This window comes from Ambystoma mexicanum, chromosome 2p (assembly GCF_040938575.1).
Source record: "Ambystoma mexicanum isolate Mex_15411 chromosome 2p, UKY_AmexF1_1, whole genome shotgun sequence".
NCBI lineage: Eukaryota > Metazoa > Chordata > Amphibia > Caudata > Ambystomatidae > Ambystoma > Ambystoma mexicanum.
Window position 1 is genome coordinate 1,187,900,142 of NC_090923.1, and position 14,475 is coordinate 1,187,914,616.

Genomic DNA, 14,475 nt, shown 5'->3' on the forward strand with positions numbered 1-14,475 from the left:
CCCGATTCATCATTTTCTGAACACTTCTTTCTTTTTCATGAACATTACACCATCTTTATCCTGACAAGGGGCGGGCCTTAGCGCACTTCCTTCGGCATCTGAGTAGGGGACGGGCGCAGTGGGCACACCGTTTGCGCACCGAAGGCGCGCTTAAGGCAAGCCCATCTGTGCCCGTCCGTGCTATGGGCACGGAGGGATGCCGGCTAGCCTACTCTAGGGAAAACCTGCTGTCATTGGCGCCTATAGGTACTATTCCCTGCAGGCTGTCCATATGAACTTGCCAGCTCCTTAGGCCTATCTGCACCTAATCTGCAGACGGCAGACTCTAGCAGTGAGGTACACTCCTTATTACTGTTAAATACAAGATGCCTTCCGGCACATGCTGCAGAAATTAATTTCCTGCTGTCTGATCGCCGGCCAGCTATGTTATTCCTAACTGAGACCTGGTTACTGGAGAGCTCAGCCCCAGCACTCACTCTTGCCATTCCTGATGGTTATAAAATCCTCCATCTTGATTGCCCTGGCCCAGAATTGTCCATCTGGATCGCCCGGGCCCACAACGCGGTGGAGGGCTAGCGGTTATCTTTAATGCTGAACTTGTTCTGAGTCAGCTGCGCTGTCCTCCCCTTCCCTCCCTCCTTCCTTCAAGATCCTGCTGTTGAGGTGCGTGATATCTTAAACTTTCTCCTGTCACTTCCTTTTAATCTATCACCCCCCTGGGTCGTATGCTGGCTTACTGGATCCATTTGTTCTTGTAGCTGATCTCCATATTACATATAAACACCTGATTGTGCTGGGTGACATCAACCTTAAATTTAACTCCCCCAGAGCCCCTGCTCTTGATGCTTTTTTCTCTAGCCTTATGGATTTGGATCTCCATCAGCATGTGTTAGGCCCTACTCACAATCTAGGAAATACACTTGACATTGTGTTGGCCAATAAAACCCTTCTGGCTTTCAAATCGGCTGAGCCGATCCTGTGGACTGACCACTATTTAGTGACCTGCTCACTTATGCCAATCCAACAGCAGCCTAAGACGCCATTAGCTAAGGTATGGCAATGACCTTGGCGCTTAGCTAACCTTCAAACCCTGGTATTCTTGACTAAAGTTGAATGTGCAGCTGCTCCAGTCTTGTCACTGTCACTTCTGGCTGCCTCTCTTTTAGCAGCAGCCGATGAAGTGGCTCCTACCCGGCTTACACAAACTCGCAAACTTCCATCTGAGCCATGGTTCTCAGATGAGTTCAAGCTGGCTCGACTACAGCTTAGACAAGCTGAACGCAAGTGGAGTTGTAATTATGGCCCGCAGCTTAGGACTCTATTTAAAGTTAGCTCTTCGGCCTACTCTGCTGCAATTATTGCAGCAAAAAAATCTTACTTTGCTTTGAGAATTGAAACATCAGTAGGTCAAACTAAAACTCTATTTGCAATGGTCAAGTCCTCATCTTCTTTGTCAAATTGCTGTCATACCGTCAAGCCGACGCAGGAGTTGTGACTCTGTCTCAATTCTTTATTAGAAAAATGGAGACTATTCATGCTAATATCTCTGCGAACACTACACTGGATGCTAGTTCCCTGGTTCCTGGCAACCATCGTCTGGATGCAGCTTCAGATACCTCGGGCTGGTCCTCTTTTCCCCTTTCTACTGAAGAATCAGTTCTTGAAACCCTTCTTCAGATTAAGTCAAGTGCGCCATCAGATGTTGTGCCACTTAGAGTCCTGAAAGAGATCACACCTGAAATTATAGGGCTAATTACGGAGGCTGTTAACTCCTCCTGTCAAACAGGGCTGATTCCCCTTGAGTTAAAAATCGCCACAGTAATTCTACTCTTAAAAAAGCCCTCGTTGGATTCGTCCATACCTGCCTATTTCTCTTCTTTCTGCCTCTATCTTCTGGAAGCACTGGTCCCTCCTCTCATGTCTTCTTTTCTGGAGCTGTCTGATTCTCGACCCAGGGCACTTCTGGTTTTCGGCCAGGCAGGGGCAGCGAGAGCGTCCTGGTCTCTGTACAGAATGACTTGGCCAAGCTGGTTGACGGAGGGGGTGTCAGAGCCCTGATACTGTTAGATCTTTCAGTGGCTTTTGACACGGACGACCATCCCACACTGTTATCCTGCCTGGTTCAAGTCGGCATATCCGGTCAGGTCCTTGCCTGGTTTTCTTCGTTCCTTAAGGATTGATCTAAATCCCTCCTGCTCTCTCCTTTTCTTTCTGAATCTTCTTGTCTCACTTGTGGTGTCCCCCAAGGATCCGCTTTGTCACCCATCCTTTTTAACATATACATCTGGGCATCATCCGCTGCTTCGACGTCGGGTGCTATTCATATGCCTGATAACACCCAGATCCTGATCTGGTTGGATCTTGATCGGACCGAGGTGTCGTCGGGCCTCCATAGGTGCCTGACAGCCGTGGGGGAGTGAATGGGCCTTAACTGGATAAAGTTAAATGTCAACAAAACGGAGGTACTGGTGGTGGGTTCTCCCCCTGATCCCACACTTTGGTTTTCAACCTTCTGGCCATCTTCTTTGGACCTCCTTCCGGTGCCTGCTCTGAAAGTAAAAAATCTGGGAGTTATTGTGACAGCTACTCTGTCAATGGAAGCCCAGATATCATCTGTCTGTCCAGCTTTTTTCATCTGAAAACCCCTCGACAAATCCTTCAATTGATACCATCTCCCTTGCGGCCGCTGGTGGTTGCTGCTATGGTAAATAGCCGACTACATTACTGCAACTCTCTATCTTGCACAGCCTAAGGGGCTGATACGTCGGCTTCAGCGCCTTCAGAACTTTGCAGCTTGGGTAGCGACTGGATCACAGTATGGTGTTCATATCTCTTCAGTTCTCCGACGCCTTCATTGGCTACCAGTACTTCAATGTATTGAATTCAAGTCACTCTGTATCATGCATTGTGCACTTCATGGTCAGGGAGCAGAATATTTGCGTGGTAAATATTCCCGCTACCTTCCCAATCACTCTTTAAGATCTGAGTCAGCGGGCCTGCTTTATGTACCATCATTTTGCCGTTCCCGATTGGGTGGACGTGCCTTTTCTGTTGCAACGGCTCCGCTGTGAAACAAGCTGCCTATTGAAGTGAAAAAGATGCAGAACCACCTGGTCTTTAGGAAGACTATAAAAACATATTTCTTCTAATCACGAGGTTAGTTGGTTGATGGCTGTTTGTTAGGGTTTTACTCATCTCCCCAGCGCCATGATGCCTCCGGGCGACCGTGCGCTTTACAAGAAGCCTTAACATAACATCTTATTTTGTAAATTAGTGGTAAGGGTTGGCAATAGGTTTTTTAGTATAGGCCCTTTTATTTTTATTGACGAGACTCCACTAGGACTGCGTTATTATTATTTGATGGTCGTAGCTTCCTCCCATTTTTAGATTTAGGTTTAGATTAGGCGTTTATCACACCCTTGATAAAGTTCATTAAACACCCTTGAACTGTGGTCACTTGTGCCTGTCTTACTGTTGATACCATGCCTTCCTTACAGCACATTCTTGATGAAGTGTATAATGGGAACAATTTGCGATTTTAAAAAAGGGGGCACTGCTCCATTAAATGAGCTGTTGGCCAAGTTGAGAAGTGCACCACGAATTCCGTTAAAGTATATTAGAAGTTTTCAGTGTGACTAAAGCAAGGCTTTTACAATTGGAAATAAAGATTTTTGAGTGGCATGATGGGTTGGATCAATGCAGCAGTGTAACCTGCAGTGCACCCCCGTGGGATGACTATTTGCGCTAGACTGCACCTCCCGAACTCGGGCTTCTTTGATTCTCACTTGCTTTTGTACATGCTGGGGTGATGTGTCTCAGCCCTGTGTTCAGGGAGTGAGGACCGGTGCCACAGCTAGGCAACCGGGGTTTCCTCTGGTGTTGCATCAAAAGGTACTTTTACAATCTTGTGTGTGTGTGTGTACTAGCTGCTGCTTTTCTTACCCCAGGAAGAGGCACATTTTGTATTGTTACAGTTGCATGAGTGATCCCTGGCCTAGAACCTTCCGTCACATCCAAGAATGTTCCACATTCCAGAGAGTACATCATCTTCCTATCTTGTCCTTTCATTCAGTTACTCACAGCCCTGCTTTGAATCCACAACATTGAGGAAGTGAGCATGTTAAAAACCTCGTTACTTATTGGAATTAATTAGTTCTGTAAATTTGTAGGGTATTTTAACATCTGTATCAGGCACCTGTGACCTCCCCACTGGTAACCAGAACCCAAGAGACAGCGCAGTAGCTATAATGTATACTTGGAATGTGTTCTTAATTTCTTAGAAACACTAAACACACGTGGCTTTGCGTTTAAACCATGTAAAATTAACTTCCCATTTTGCCATAATTGATACGTGATGAATGGATGAAACAGCAGGTCTGTTACATTATAAATTTTGAAAGTGGTACACACAATTATATTGATGTTGACTTGCCTGACATTAAAACGTATTTCTCTCTTGCTCTCTCTTCTCCCCCGCATCCCCTTGTTACCTCGTCTCTTTCCCGCAACCTCTTTTGCTGCCCTTTCTGCAGGACCAGGACATGGATTATCAGTGTGTGCTGGAGGTGGAGGGCAATCCATTGAGGCTCCGGGCTCAGGTTGAGCAGTCATCGGACCAGGAGGGCTCCTTCGTCATTCACTGCGCTACGCACGCGGTATGCATACGTCGTCCAGCCAGTTTGGTGCAGTCTCACTCGGCTCCCTCTTCATTCCATCCAGCCGGTCTTCATGCTTGCACCTTATCCAGCACCACCTCCTTTCCCACAAATCTTTGCCTTGCTGTGTTGCTGCCTCTTTTGTTTTCTTCACTCCATTAACTGCCTGGTTTAATGCTTCCGCCTCTCTACCTCACTCCTGCCTCATCTCGGCCCGCTCCCCTGCAGTGCCCCATCTGTTCCTCCCTGTCCCACCTTCCTACTGCCCTGCCCCGGTCAATCCCCAACGTGCATAACTCTGTCCAACCACCACGTGGTCTTCCACAACATCTGCCTGTCCAACCACCACTTGGTCTTCCACAACACCTACCGGCCATTGACCATCTTCGGCTGTCCGATCTGTGCTACTGTTTTGGACTTTGAAACCAACTGTGCCCCACTTATCTGCCTCGATCAGACCTTGCCCTCACAAAGATGCCTCCTCTCTTCCCTGCAGTATCACTACTCACTCCTGGTGAAGGAGCATCCTGTGAACATTCACCTGATCGAAGGCAATGGGAACCGTATAGATAACCAGGGCGAGGTGCAAGGTAGGCGGCAAAGGCTTGTCTATGCCTGGGTACTCCGAGCAAACCAATCGGATATATACTTTCCACACTGCCTCCTCTTACTTGTCTTCTCCCCCCCTTCAGTGATCCTCTACAACTGCTTGGTGGGACACTCTGATTGCAGCCACTGTCAGGCTTCGGATGCCAAATACAGCTGCGCCTGGTGCGGGGAAGGGCAGGAGGCCCGCTGTCTGTACCGCGAGTCCTGCCCTGTGGAGCCTGCAGGGGTGTGCCCCACTCCTTTCATTGACTCGGTGAGACTTATGCTATAGTGTTGTGAATATTTATTTGTGCTGCACACAATACAATGCTGCTCCAGCGCCTGCAATATCGGACTTGTTGGCGAGCACTGGCCCAGTGGCATGATGATAAACCGGTTTAAAGTAGGACGGTCTTCTGGAACAGATGTAGTTGGTTTCCGATCTGCGGAGTATGACCTGGTAGAACATTCCAATGTAGAGACCCTCTCCGCTGGCTATGGAAGTTCTGCATCATTGCCTAGGAGAAGTGTGATGTGTATGGATTATCGTAAAGGCATTCATTGTACAAGCCTGGTGACGTGTACAAGAAATGAGCTTAAAGTTCCACTGGCTGGAAATTGGCAACCAATGCTGACCCTGAGCTACAGCTTTTCATGCCAGGCTGGTAATGGTGGAATGCGTTCTTTATTTCTACACCGGGCAGCAGTTGCCGGTTAACTGTACATGAGCCTTTATTGTAACAGCATGCAGTGTTCTAAATGGGCCTATAGGTATCCAGTTAAATTGTCGAATGCATATTTTCGAATGCCATTTTGTCAAACAAATTTGCCGGAAAAAAAAAAAACATTCTGAATGTTTTTTTTTCGGTTTAGTTAGTAAAAAAAACGTGTAAATAAAAATAAACAGGGGATTCGGGGGGAACCCCCTCAAATAAAAAAAATAATAAAAAGAAATTCAAATTCTTTTTTTACGGCATATTTGTGTCGAGAAAAAGGCATTCAAAAATGTGACATTTCGAAAAAGTCACTATAAACCGGCCTATAATGAGGATAACGGGAAGATCTATGTTTGATTTCTTTAGCAAATATGTTTAGATCATAAGTTTTAAACTGCCTCTGCGGTATGTCGGTCTGGTTAGAGATACCGCCGGGTGGACTACTTGAATATATTCCACTTAACCGGGCAAGGATCCTATGGGTGAGACAACCCTCCGAGGCTTAAAAATAATTGGTCACTTCTGTCTGACAGCGCAGACAAGGTGGAGTAATTATAGTGTTGGAATATATTTTTAAAACCATCCCCGGGGTGGTTGGTGAGAGGCCACCCTAGTTGATGAACGAGGTCATTAAAACCTAAGTCTAGCCAAACTCTCTCAAGGTAACGAAGACCGAGCAGTAAGGCAGAATTTGCAGGCTAGTGGGTGGTGCTGTAGTACAGCTAACCCAACCCAATGTGCTCAGATTGGACCAGCACCAAATGTGTACACAAATGTTCTAATTTGTGAGGCCTTAACTCTAAGCAGGTAAAGTAGGTCAAGTGGCTATCACTAACACACACTATCTACACCTATATGTACACACTTGGTGATCTCAAAGGGAGAGCACCCATACTTTACACTGAAGCACAGTAAAAACAGTTCAAATCAATGGAGCAGGATAAATGTAAGCACACCGTGCATTAAAATAGTGACCATATAGCCTACATTATAATTATAAGGCCCCTAAAGGCTAAGCAGAATTTCCCTACCAGAAAAGATGACCCAGTGCCTCGACTTACTCAGATTTCCAGGTAAGTACCTGTATAAGGAGGAAGTCTTAAGTCTCCTTAAAACAAGCTTTGACAAAGCCAATAAATTGGATGGTTTATAGTAATTTCGAAACAATGTCGAAAGTCATTTTTTCAAAAAAAAATGTTGAAAAAAGTCAATTCTTTTTTAATGCATTTTTTTTCGAAATGGGGGGGTTCCCCCAACCCCCTTTTTATTTTATTTTTTGTTTTACCCATTTCTTTTTATCCCGAACCCCAAAATAAATATATAATTTTAAAAAACGGAATTCGACATTTTTTTTTCGAAAAAATGACCGACCACCAAGTTGGATATAGTGTCAGAATAAAGCTGGGAGTTCACAAGGCAAGTAGAACGTTTTTACTGGTACTCTCCCTTTCCAACCACACTAAGGGTTAAATAGGGGATCCTGACCAGAACTGTACCAATTGCGACCAAGAAGGGGAGAGTTGGGAAGGGGGCTTTCTGCCCATTCCAGTCCTATCGAGTATGTACACTCGCACCCCCTCCTCGCATTATTTGACTGCCCACCCCTATGGTACTCTGAATCAGTTGAGTCAGTGGGGCCACTTACTACTTCCACTGGTCTGGTTGAAGGGTGTCCGGGGGGAGAGGGGGGGAGGGGGCATGGGTATAGTGGCTGAATTCTGCTTCGCAGTTCTGGCTAGACCGGGATTCTGCTCTCTGACTGGATAGTTCCAAAGTTCTTTCTGCAGGACAGCCCTGGCACTTCAGGGCAGCAGGCAGCAGCCACAGCAAGCGTCACCATGAGAGGAATCCGCAGGACAAAAGAGAGACGGGCAGCAGTGCAGTTTGCCCATGGTCTGGCAGGTGAGACGCATGGCTGCAAAAGAAATCTTAGTTCTTGGAGGTCCTCTCTTCATGCAGGAGTGTCCCTCTTCATGCAGGAGAGCAGCTTCCGCAGGAGGGACAGCCTTAGGCCACAAGTCGACCTGCAGAATTCCAAGCTTCAACTTGGGGCAATGACTGACGCACTAGATAGGCCTTTTGCAGACCTGGGCAGCCCACGGGATGATGCAGGGGTGCTTAGTTGATAGGGTCTAAGCACTGATGAGGGTCTTCTTGGACCCTTGCAAGAATTCACCAGGACTTGGCTTTGGCCATGCTGGTCTTACTCGGCAGCATTCTGCTGGGTCTTCAGCACTGTGCTTTTCTTCCTCTGGGTCTTGGCTCCAGTTGACAATTTGAACCGCTGCAAGATCCCCTCTTAACCTAAGTTTGGGTTGTGGACTGCGCCAGCCCACCAATGTGAAGGATTTCCACCATTAGAGCTATCCAATCATGGACCTGCTCTGCCCTCACATCTGCACGGCATTAGATTACCCCCCCCCCCCCCCCCCGGCTGGTGTATCGATTCGGGCAATACGGTGCCATCCCCCATGCTGGCCAAGCTACCCATGCTTTCCCTGGGAAGCCAAGCTGGACCCCAAGAAAGTCTATGCCACATGTCAATCTCCAACCTGGCCAGGCAGGAAGGTAGCCAAAGAGCCTGATGGCCAAAGGATGGAGCAGAAATGACATGGCACCGTCATTTCAGTAGGTGGTACTTTAAAATGTCCTTGTGCTGTAAAGAAAATAAACGTGCACTCGAGTACAATGAAAAAAGCAGTACAACTTAATAAGTTGCTGCCAGCCCATCCTGCACACATCACAAAGTTAACAAGGATGTTACCTCTGAACAAGTAACCTTGATAACCTACGTCCCCTTTTAGCACTTTAAGGTGTGCTACATTGAAGGAATACATGAATCTCGTGCCGGGGACAGGGTAGCCATAAGGGCTGATCAGGGCCTCAAAAGGAATGAATTGAGCAAGTCGGGTAAAGCCAAAAAGTCAGTAAAGTGTTCAAGCCATAGCAAATGACTGGGGGTCCCATTTAACTCTGTGAAAGCAAAGTGGCAAAAAGTCAAATCTGTTCCTACCGCGCTCAGCTGCTACTATATAGCAAATCTGGCTGGCTGTCGCTGAATTACTGGAATGTGTTCCAAAAGACTGTCATTACTACGGATTTATTTAATTAAGCGGGTCAATTAACTTCTCTGAAAATGTTAAACGATGACAACTTCTGATTGACATGATAATCAGTAATACGTTTTAGTTGTTTCTGTTATTACTATTGTTAGGCTATTTATTAAGTGATGACCTAACGTCGGAAAGCAGCAGAGCACTTTACAATAATGAGGTGAAACAGGGCTAGGGATCTGAAAAACAAGGGAGTGGGAATCTAACAGGGGTGGGAGGATAATTGTCAACAATGGGTCTACAAGTAACCAGGGGAGGCAACCTTGGGGATCAGATCACCCCGTCTCTAAAATGGTGGGGAGTGAAACTAGGTTTTAGGGAGGAGCCATTCCTTAAAGGGTCTTGAGCTCCTTCCTGAACTGTCACATTAACGGGGCGACTTGGATGTTGATGGGGAGGAGGTTCAAGAGTCTTGGGGCGTAGACCGAGAAGGACTGTCTTCTGTTTATTTTTTTTGGCCTTCTTGCACCGGCAGAGTTAGTCTGCACATGTCCTCCTAGTAGATTGTAGGCCTCTGGAGATGCTGAGTTTTTTCAGTGCGGTAGCTTGGGAACTTCAGGGTTGACAGCCTTGTAGCTAGCTGATGCAGCAGGTTTTGAAGATGATGCAGGCTTGCAGCGGGAGCAAGTGCAATTAGATGAGTCAGGGTGATGGGGACAAATTCAGGGAGTCCTTTGAGTCATGCTGCAGCATGCAAGACACATCTCAGGGGAGCCAAGGTAGTCGTCCTAAGGCCTTCCAAGAGGGCATTGCCACAATCCAGGTTGGAGAGGACCAAGGTTTGGACAGCAGATCAGAAGAGGTTTTCTGGGTTGAAAGGCTTGATTTTCTGCAGGAAAGAAAGTTGGACCCAAGCCATTTGTGTATTCCATGCTATATGCTGTTTATAGGAGAGGTGGCCGTCAAACCCAAGGGACTTGGTGCAGGTGGCCAGCTGGGGTGTGAAGACCTTGAGGTGCATGGCAGAGAGCCACATCTGGATGTGTGGATGGTCAGTGTTATTGGTCAGCAGTAGAAATTTAGTTTTTATAGGGGTTGAGCTTCAGGTAAACACTTGAACATCCATTAAATAAGAGGCAGGTTTTGAGTCTGCGGATGTCTGCAATGGAGGCTATCTTGAGGTAGAGCTGCGGGTCATCTGCATATTAATAGATGTTGTGTGGAGTGAAGAGGGTTCCAAACAGTTCCATGTAAATATTGAAGATCACGGGGGAGAGGATGGATCCTTGGGGATGGGTGGAGCTGGGAATCTGGAGGAATCCATTTATACGAACTGGTGGCAATTCGCAATGTAGGATTTGAACCTGCTGAGGGTGATCTTGCTGATCCCCGTATGGTGATGCAGATTGTCGGTGAGTGTTTTGTCAAATGCTGCTGAGAGGTCAAGGAGAACTAGGAGGCAAGGATGGCCATCATCAAGGATTTTAAGGGCATCATCGATCGCCTTGATGGTAGCCGTTTCTCCGCTGTATCTGGTCTGAAGCCAGATTGGAAGGACTGAAGTAGGTTGTTGGCTTCGATGCGTTGGAGAAGTTGTATAGCTACTGCTTTCTCTAGGACTTTAACTAGGAAGGAAAGGTGGGTGATGAGGCGGTAGTTGCTAAGGTCATCTGAGTTCAGGGTTTGCCTGATTTGTCGAGTCTTGAGGGTCAAGGGAAGGTGCCTTGAGTTAGGGCGATGTCGAATGTCTGGTATGATTGTGGTATTATTTTGGTTTAGAGTTGTTGTGTTGTACCAGTCTATGGTGTAGTCCGCAGGAGGCCAGGTCTGCTGGGGTTTTGCTGGTCGCGTTCTCTGTGTGCCACGTCTGAACACCTTGATCTCAGGGTGTCCCACTTATTAACCAGCTTGTTTGAATGATTTGATGGGTTTGGGTTGAAGGTGAGCAGTGACGGTGAATGGTTACGTGTCTGTGAAGTACCGGATGTGTACTCGGAGGAATAGCTCCTTGGCATCGCTGCTCTGTGTACACTTCGTTTCCTCGACCCCGAGGTCCATCCCAATTCCTGAGATTGGTGTGGCTGGGAAATTAGCACAATCGCACCCCACACTCCTACAACACACTGAAGGGCATCGGAAAACTACTTCACTTGCTCTGTCAAGACATGAACGCAGTGTTAGGACGGGATTTTCCTGAGGCTGATTCACAACTGGTCAATACCCAACAGCAATAGACATAGGGCCGCTCCCTCTGGTTCCACAAGATTGCATGATGCATTCTTTCACATCACGGATGCCCTCCCTCCACCCCTCCCCCCCCCCTCCCCTCCCAAACTCCCCCAGCTTTACCTAGAGTTGTGGCCTCCACTTTGGAATCCCAGACATAACTTGCAGCCCGTGGTCTTTCAAGGCACGACGAAGCCACGGCCAGATCTAGCAACAGCCAGGTCCCGTTCACTCAGAAGAACGTGTGTACTAGATTTTAATACCGGAGCGCCCTCTGGAGCTCGACTCGTGATACAGCAGGCGGGATCACAATAGTAATCGGACTAGGACGAGGAGACCCCGCGCACATTCCTACCATGAGATGTCCTAAATGCACGTAGGCGCGGTCGGGCTGGATTTCTTTGGGGACTCTGTCGCATTTATGGCCACTCGGTTGGCGTCTTGGTTGAGTCCAGGCATCTGGGTGGCCAGAAGGTTGATAAACGAATCGGGAAAAAGCACAGGGTTCAGGGCCTCGTGCCAGAGGCTCGGTTTAGGACTTTCAGTCTCAAGCACAGGTCTTTGGAGTTCCCGCTTTTGAGGGCTGGGATTCTGATGTGATGAGTATTCTTGGGCGTTGTACCTCACGTTGTACCTCACGCGAGGGCTATAGGAGGTTCATGTTTGCAGCTCGAACTGCTCAGTGCCCAGGGTCTCTCTCTCAAGGTGTGAAATAGTCTGGTGCTGACGAATCACGTGGCAGCACCCCCAGTCGTCACGCAAGGGGAATTTCCTAGAAAGCAACTGCAATTGAAGTGACATTATGGTTACATTACAAAACTAAAGACCATTGAATCCCACTGGTTATGGTTGCCAGTGCAACCGTAGCCTGCACCACCCACATGCCCAGCAATGCACTGCTCATGACATCACAGGTGACCTGACAAATGACAATCAATATTGCATATGACCTCTATGTTAATGTGCCCCAATGCACACATTGAAGGGCAAACAGCCCCTAGCCTCAATGCTCTCATGCTGCGAGCCGTTTATCCCCGTCACTGGTACCCAGATAAGATGTCCCCGCGCACACCACCCCGCCCCTCTGTACCACAATCTCGTGGGCTTCAGCCAGTGCGCTGTAGAACAGCTCATTCCCACAGTGACCCAGGCGCTCTTCTTTCCCCCACATTACCCACGTGACCTGGCCTGCTGCAAGGCCCTCTGGCTCCAGCGCCTGGGGCCTTGCCTGCGAAAGCAAATGTCTCACTGGGGCACCCTTATGAGTTAGAATGTAGTCATTATGTAGACGTTATATGCTCGTCGCTCTGCTGCATCAAAGGTGGGAGGCCACTGCGCGTCTTCATCGCTTTGCAACATCGGAGGATTAAAGGGGCGTGGCTGTTGACCAACTTGACAGTTTGGCAACATCAAGGGTCAAAGGGGAAGAGATCATGCACCCAACGTCAGAGAAAAACCACTGCTTTGCCAATTTACACTGTAGCTTGGAGAGGACCAGGTGAGATCCAAGCCTTCTGTGGGATGGGAGAGGATTCAGAGTGACTGTTGTGTTCCGTTAATACGATTTTATGTTGATGGTTTCGAAACCTCAGAGCGCGACCACTGAATTGACCCCATTGCTCTGTTAAATGAAGGGGACCAGTCCATGGCTGCGATTAGGAGTAGGGGGGCTGGGGCGGCTTGTGACTCTGTGGCATGAGGGGGTGAAGTGGGGCAGGCCACTATAATAACCTTGTTGCCTCGTACGTCGTCGAGTCCTGCGACAGGTCCCAGAGTGAACACACCCACTGTGGCAGCTTTGGAAGGTGAAAGGGCGGCCCAGTAGGGGAGGAAACCTTCTCTCCTGTCAGTATTTTGGCAGCTGAAAGAATGGAGAAACGAGGCCACTGCCTGAAAGCACTTGCATGGATCTGCCTCCGAGGAATACTTAGATGTAAACATTAAATCTGGACCTCAAACCGTGAATCTGATCTGAGTGCATCTGTGATTGGGCCGTGTTTTTATTCTGGTCTTTGATTCTTTGATTCTGACCGGCTTTTTTGAGTAAATTCCAAGCTCCTCTGAAAATTTGTAGAAAACCAGAGCTACCCAATTTTCTTGTAATTATTACGCGTGTCTTTAAAGGGAGTTGGGGGGGCTAGGGGGGGCTGGGGCATGAATCGTGATGAAAGATCTCCAACTGGAGTTGAAACTGCACAACCTTTTTTCTCCCTCACCACATAAACATTCAGCCCATTCTTCAATCTGGCCCGCAAGGGATGTGGCGATCCCTGGTTCTGTCCCGCAAGGGATGTGGCGATCCGTGGTTCTGTCCCGCAAGGAAATGTGGCGATCCCTGGTTCTGTCCCGCAAGGAAATGTGGCGATCCCTGGTTCTGTCTCGCAAGGAAATGTGGCGATCCCTGGATCTCTCTCGCAAGGAAATGTGGCGATCCCTGGTTCTGTCTCGCAAGGAAATGTGGCGATCCCTGGTTCTGTCTCGCAAGGAAATGTGGCGATCCCTGGTTCTGTCTCGCAAGGAAATGTGGCGATCCCTGGTTCTGTCTCGCAAGGAAATGTGGCGATCCCTGGTTCTGTCTCGCAAGGAAATGTGGCGATCCCTGGTTCTGTCTCGCAAGGAAATGTGGCGATCCCTGGTTCTGTCTCGCAAGGAAATGTGGCGATCCCTGGTTCTGTCTCGCAAGGAAATGTGGCGATCCCTGGTTCTGTCTCGCAAGGAAATGTGGCGATCCCTGGTTCTGTCTCGCAAGGAAATGTGGCGATCCCTGGCCCTGCCCCGCAAGGAGATGTGGCGGTCCCTGGCCTAGGCCCACACGCGATGTGTAGATTACTGGCTTTGTTTGTTGAGGGGAACATTTCAGTCTGATGCATTTTGCGCGGGTGCATAGCGAATTAAAAATTTCTTTTAGCACAAAGGTTCCCAACTAATCTGAATTATGTGGCTACCACTAAACAAGTGGGCAACACACACATATATGTTTATATCTTTTGACTTTTATGCAGCCACAAGACCCAAAAGTTCGAGGGGGGTTACTATGCGGATGATTCCAGGGGGGGGGGGGAGAACATTTACAGGTTCCTGATTGTTTAACTAACCACGTATTATGCTTTAAATTACTCGCTTGAACATAATAGATTATTATAGAGCAGGAGATGTTTTTGTTCTTTTTTTGTAACTGGCTAAAGGGAAGCAATCCCCATTTTGGAAAGAATAACCGCTTGTTTTAGGTGCTTTGAC

At 48.0% G+C, this 14,475-nt stretch overlaps 1 protein-coding gene across 4 annotated transcripts in view; it reads left to right on the top strand.

The window, feature by feature from the left end:
• Nucleotides 1-14,475, top strand: part of PLXNB3 (plexin B3) — a 446,830-nt gene that overhangs the window by 330,618 nt on the left and 101,737 nt on the right. For all 4 annotated transcript variants that reach the window (XM_069645379.1, XM_069645380.1, XM_069645377.1 and 1 more), the window contains 3 exons: nucleotides 4,533-4,655; nucleotides 5,152-5,245; nucleotides 5,348-5,517. In XM_069645379.1, coding sequence (XP_069501480.1) covers nucleotides 4,533-4,655; nucleotides 5,152-5,245; nucleotides 5,348-5,517 — 387 coding nt within the window. The remainder of the gene's footprint in view (nucleotides 1-4,532; nucleotides 4,656-5,151; nucleotides 5,246-5,347; nucleotides 5,518-14,475) is intronic.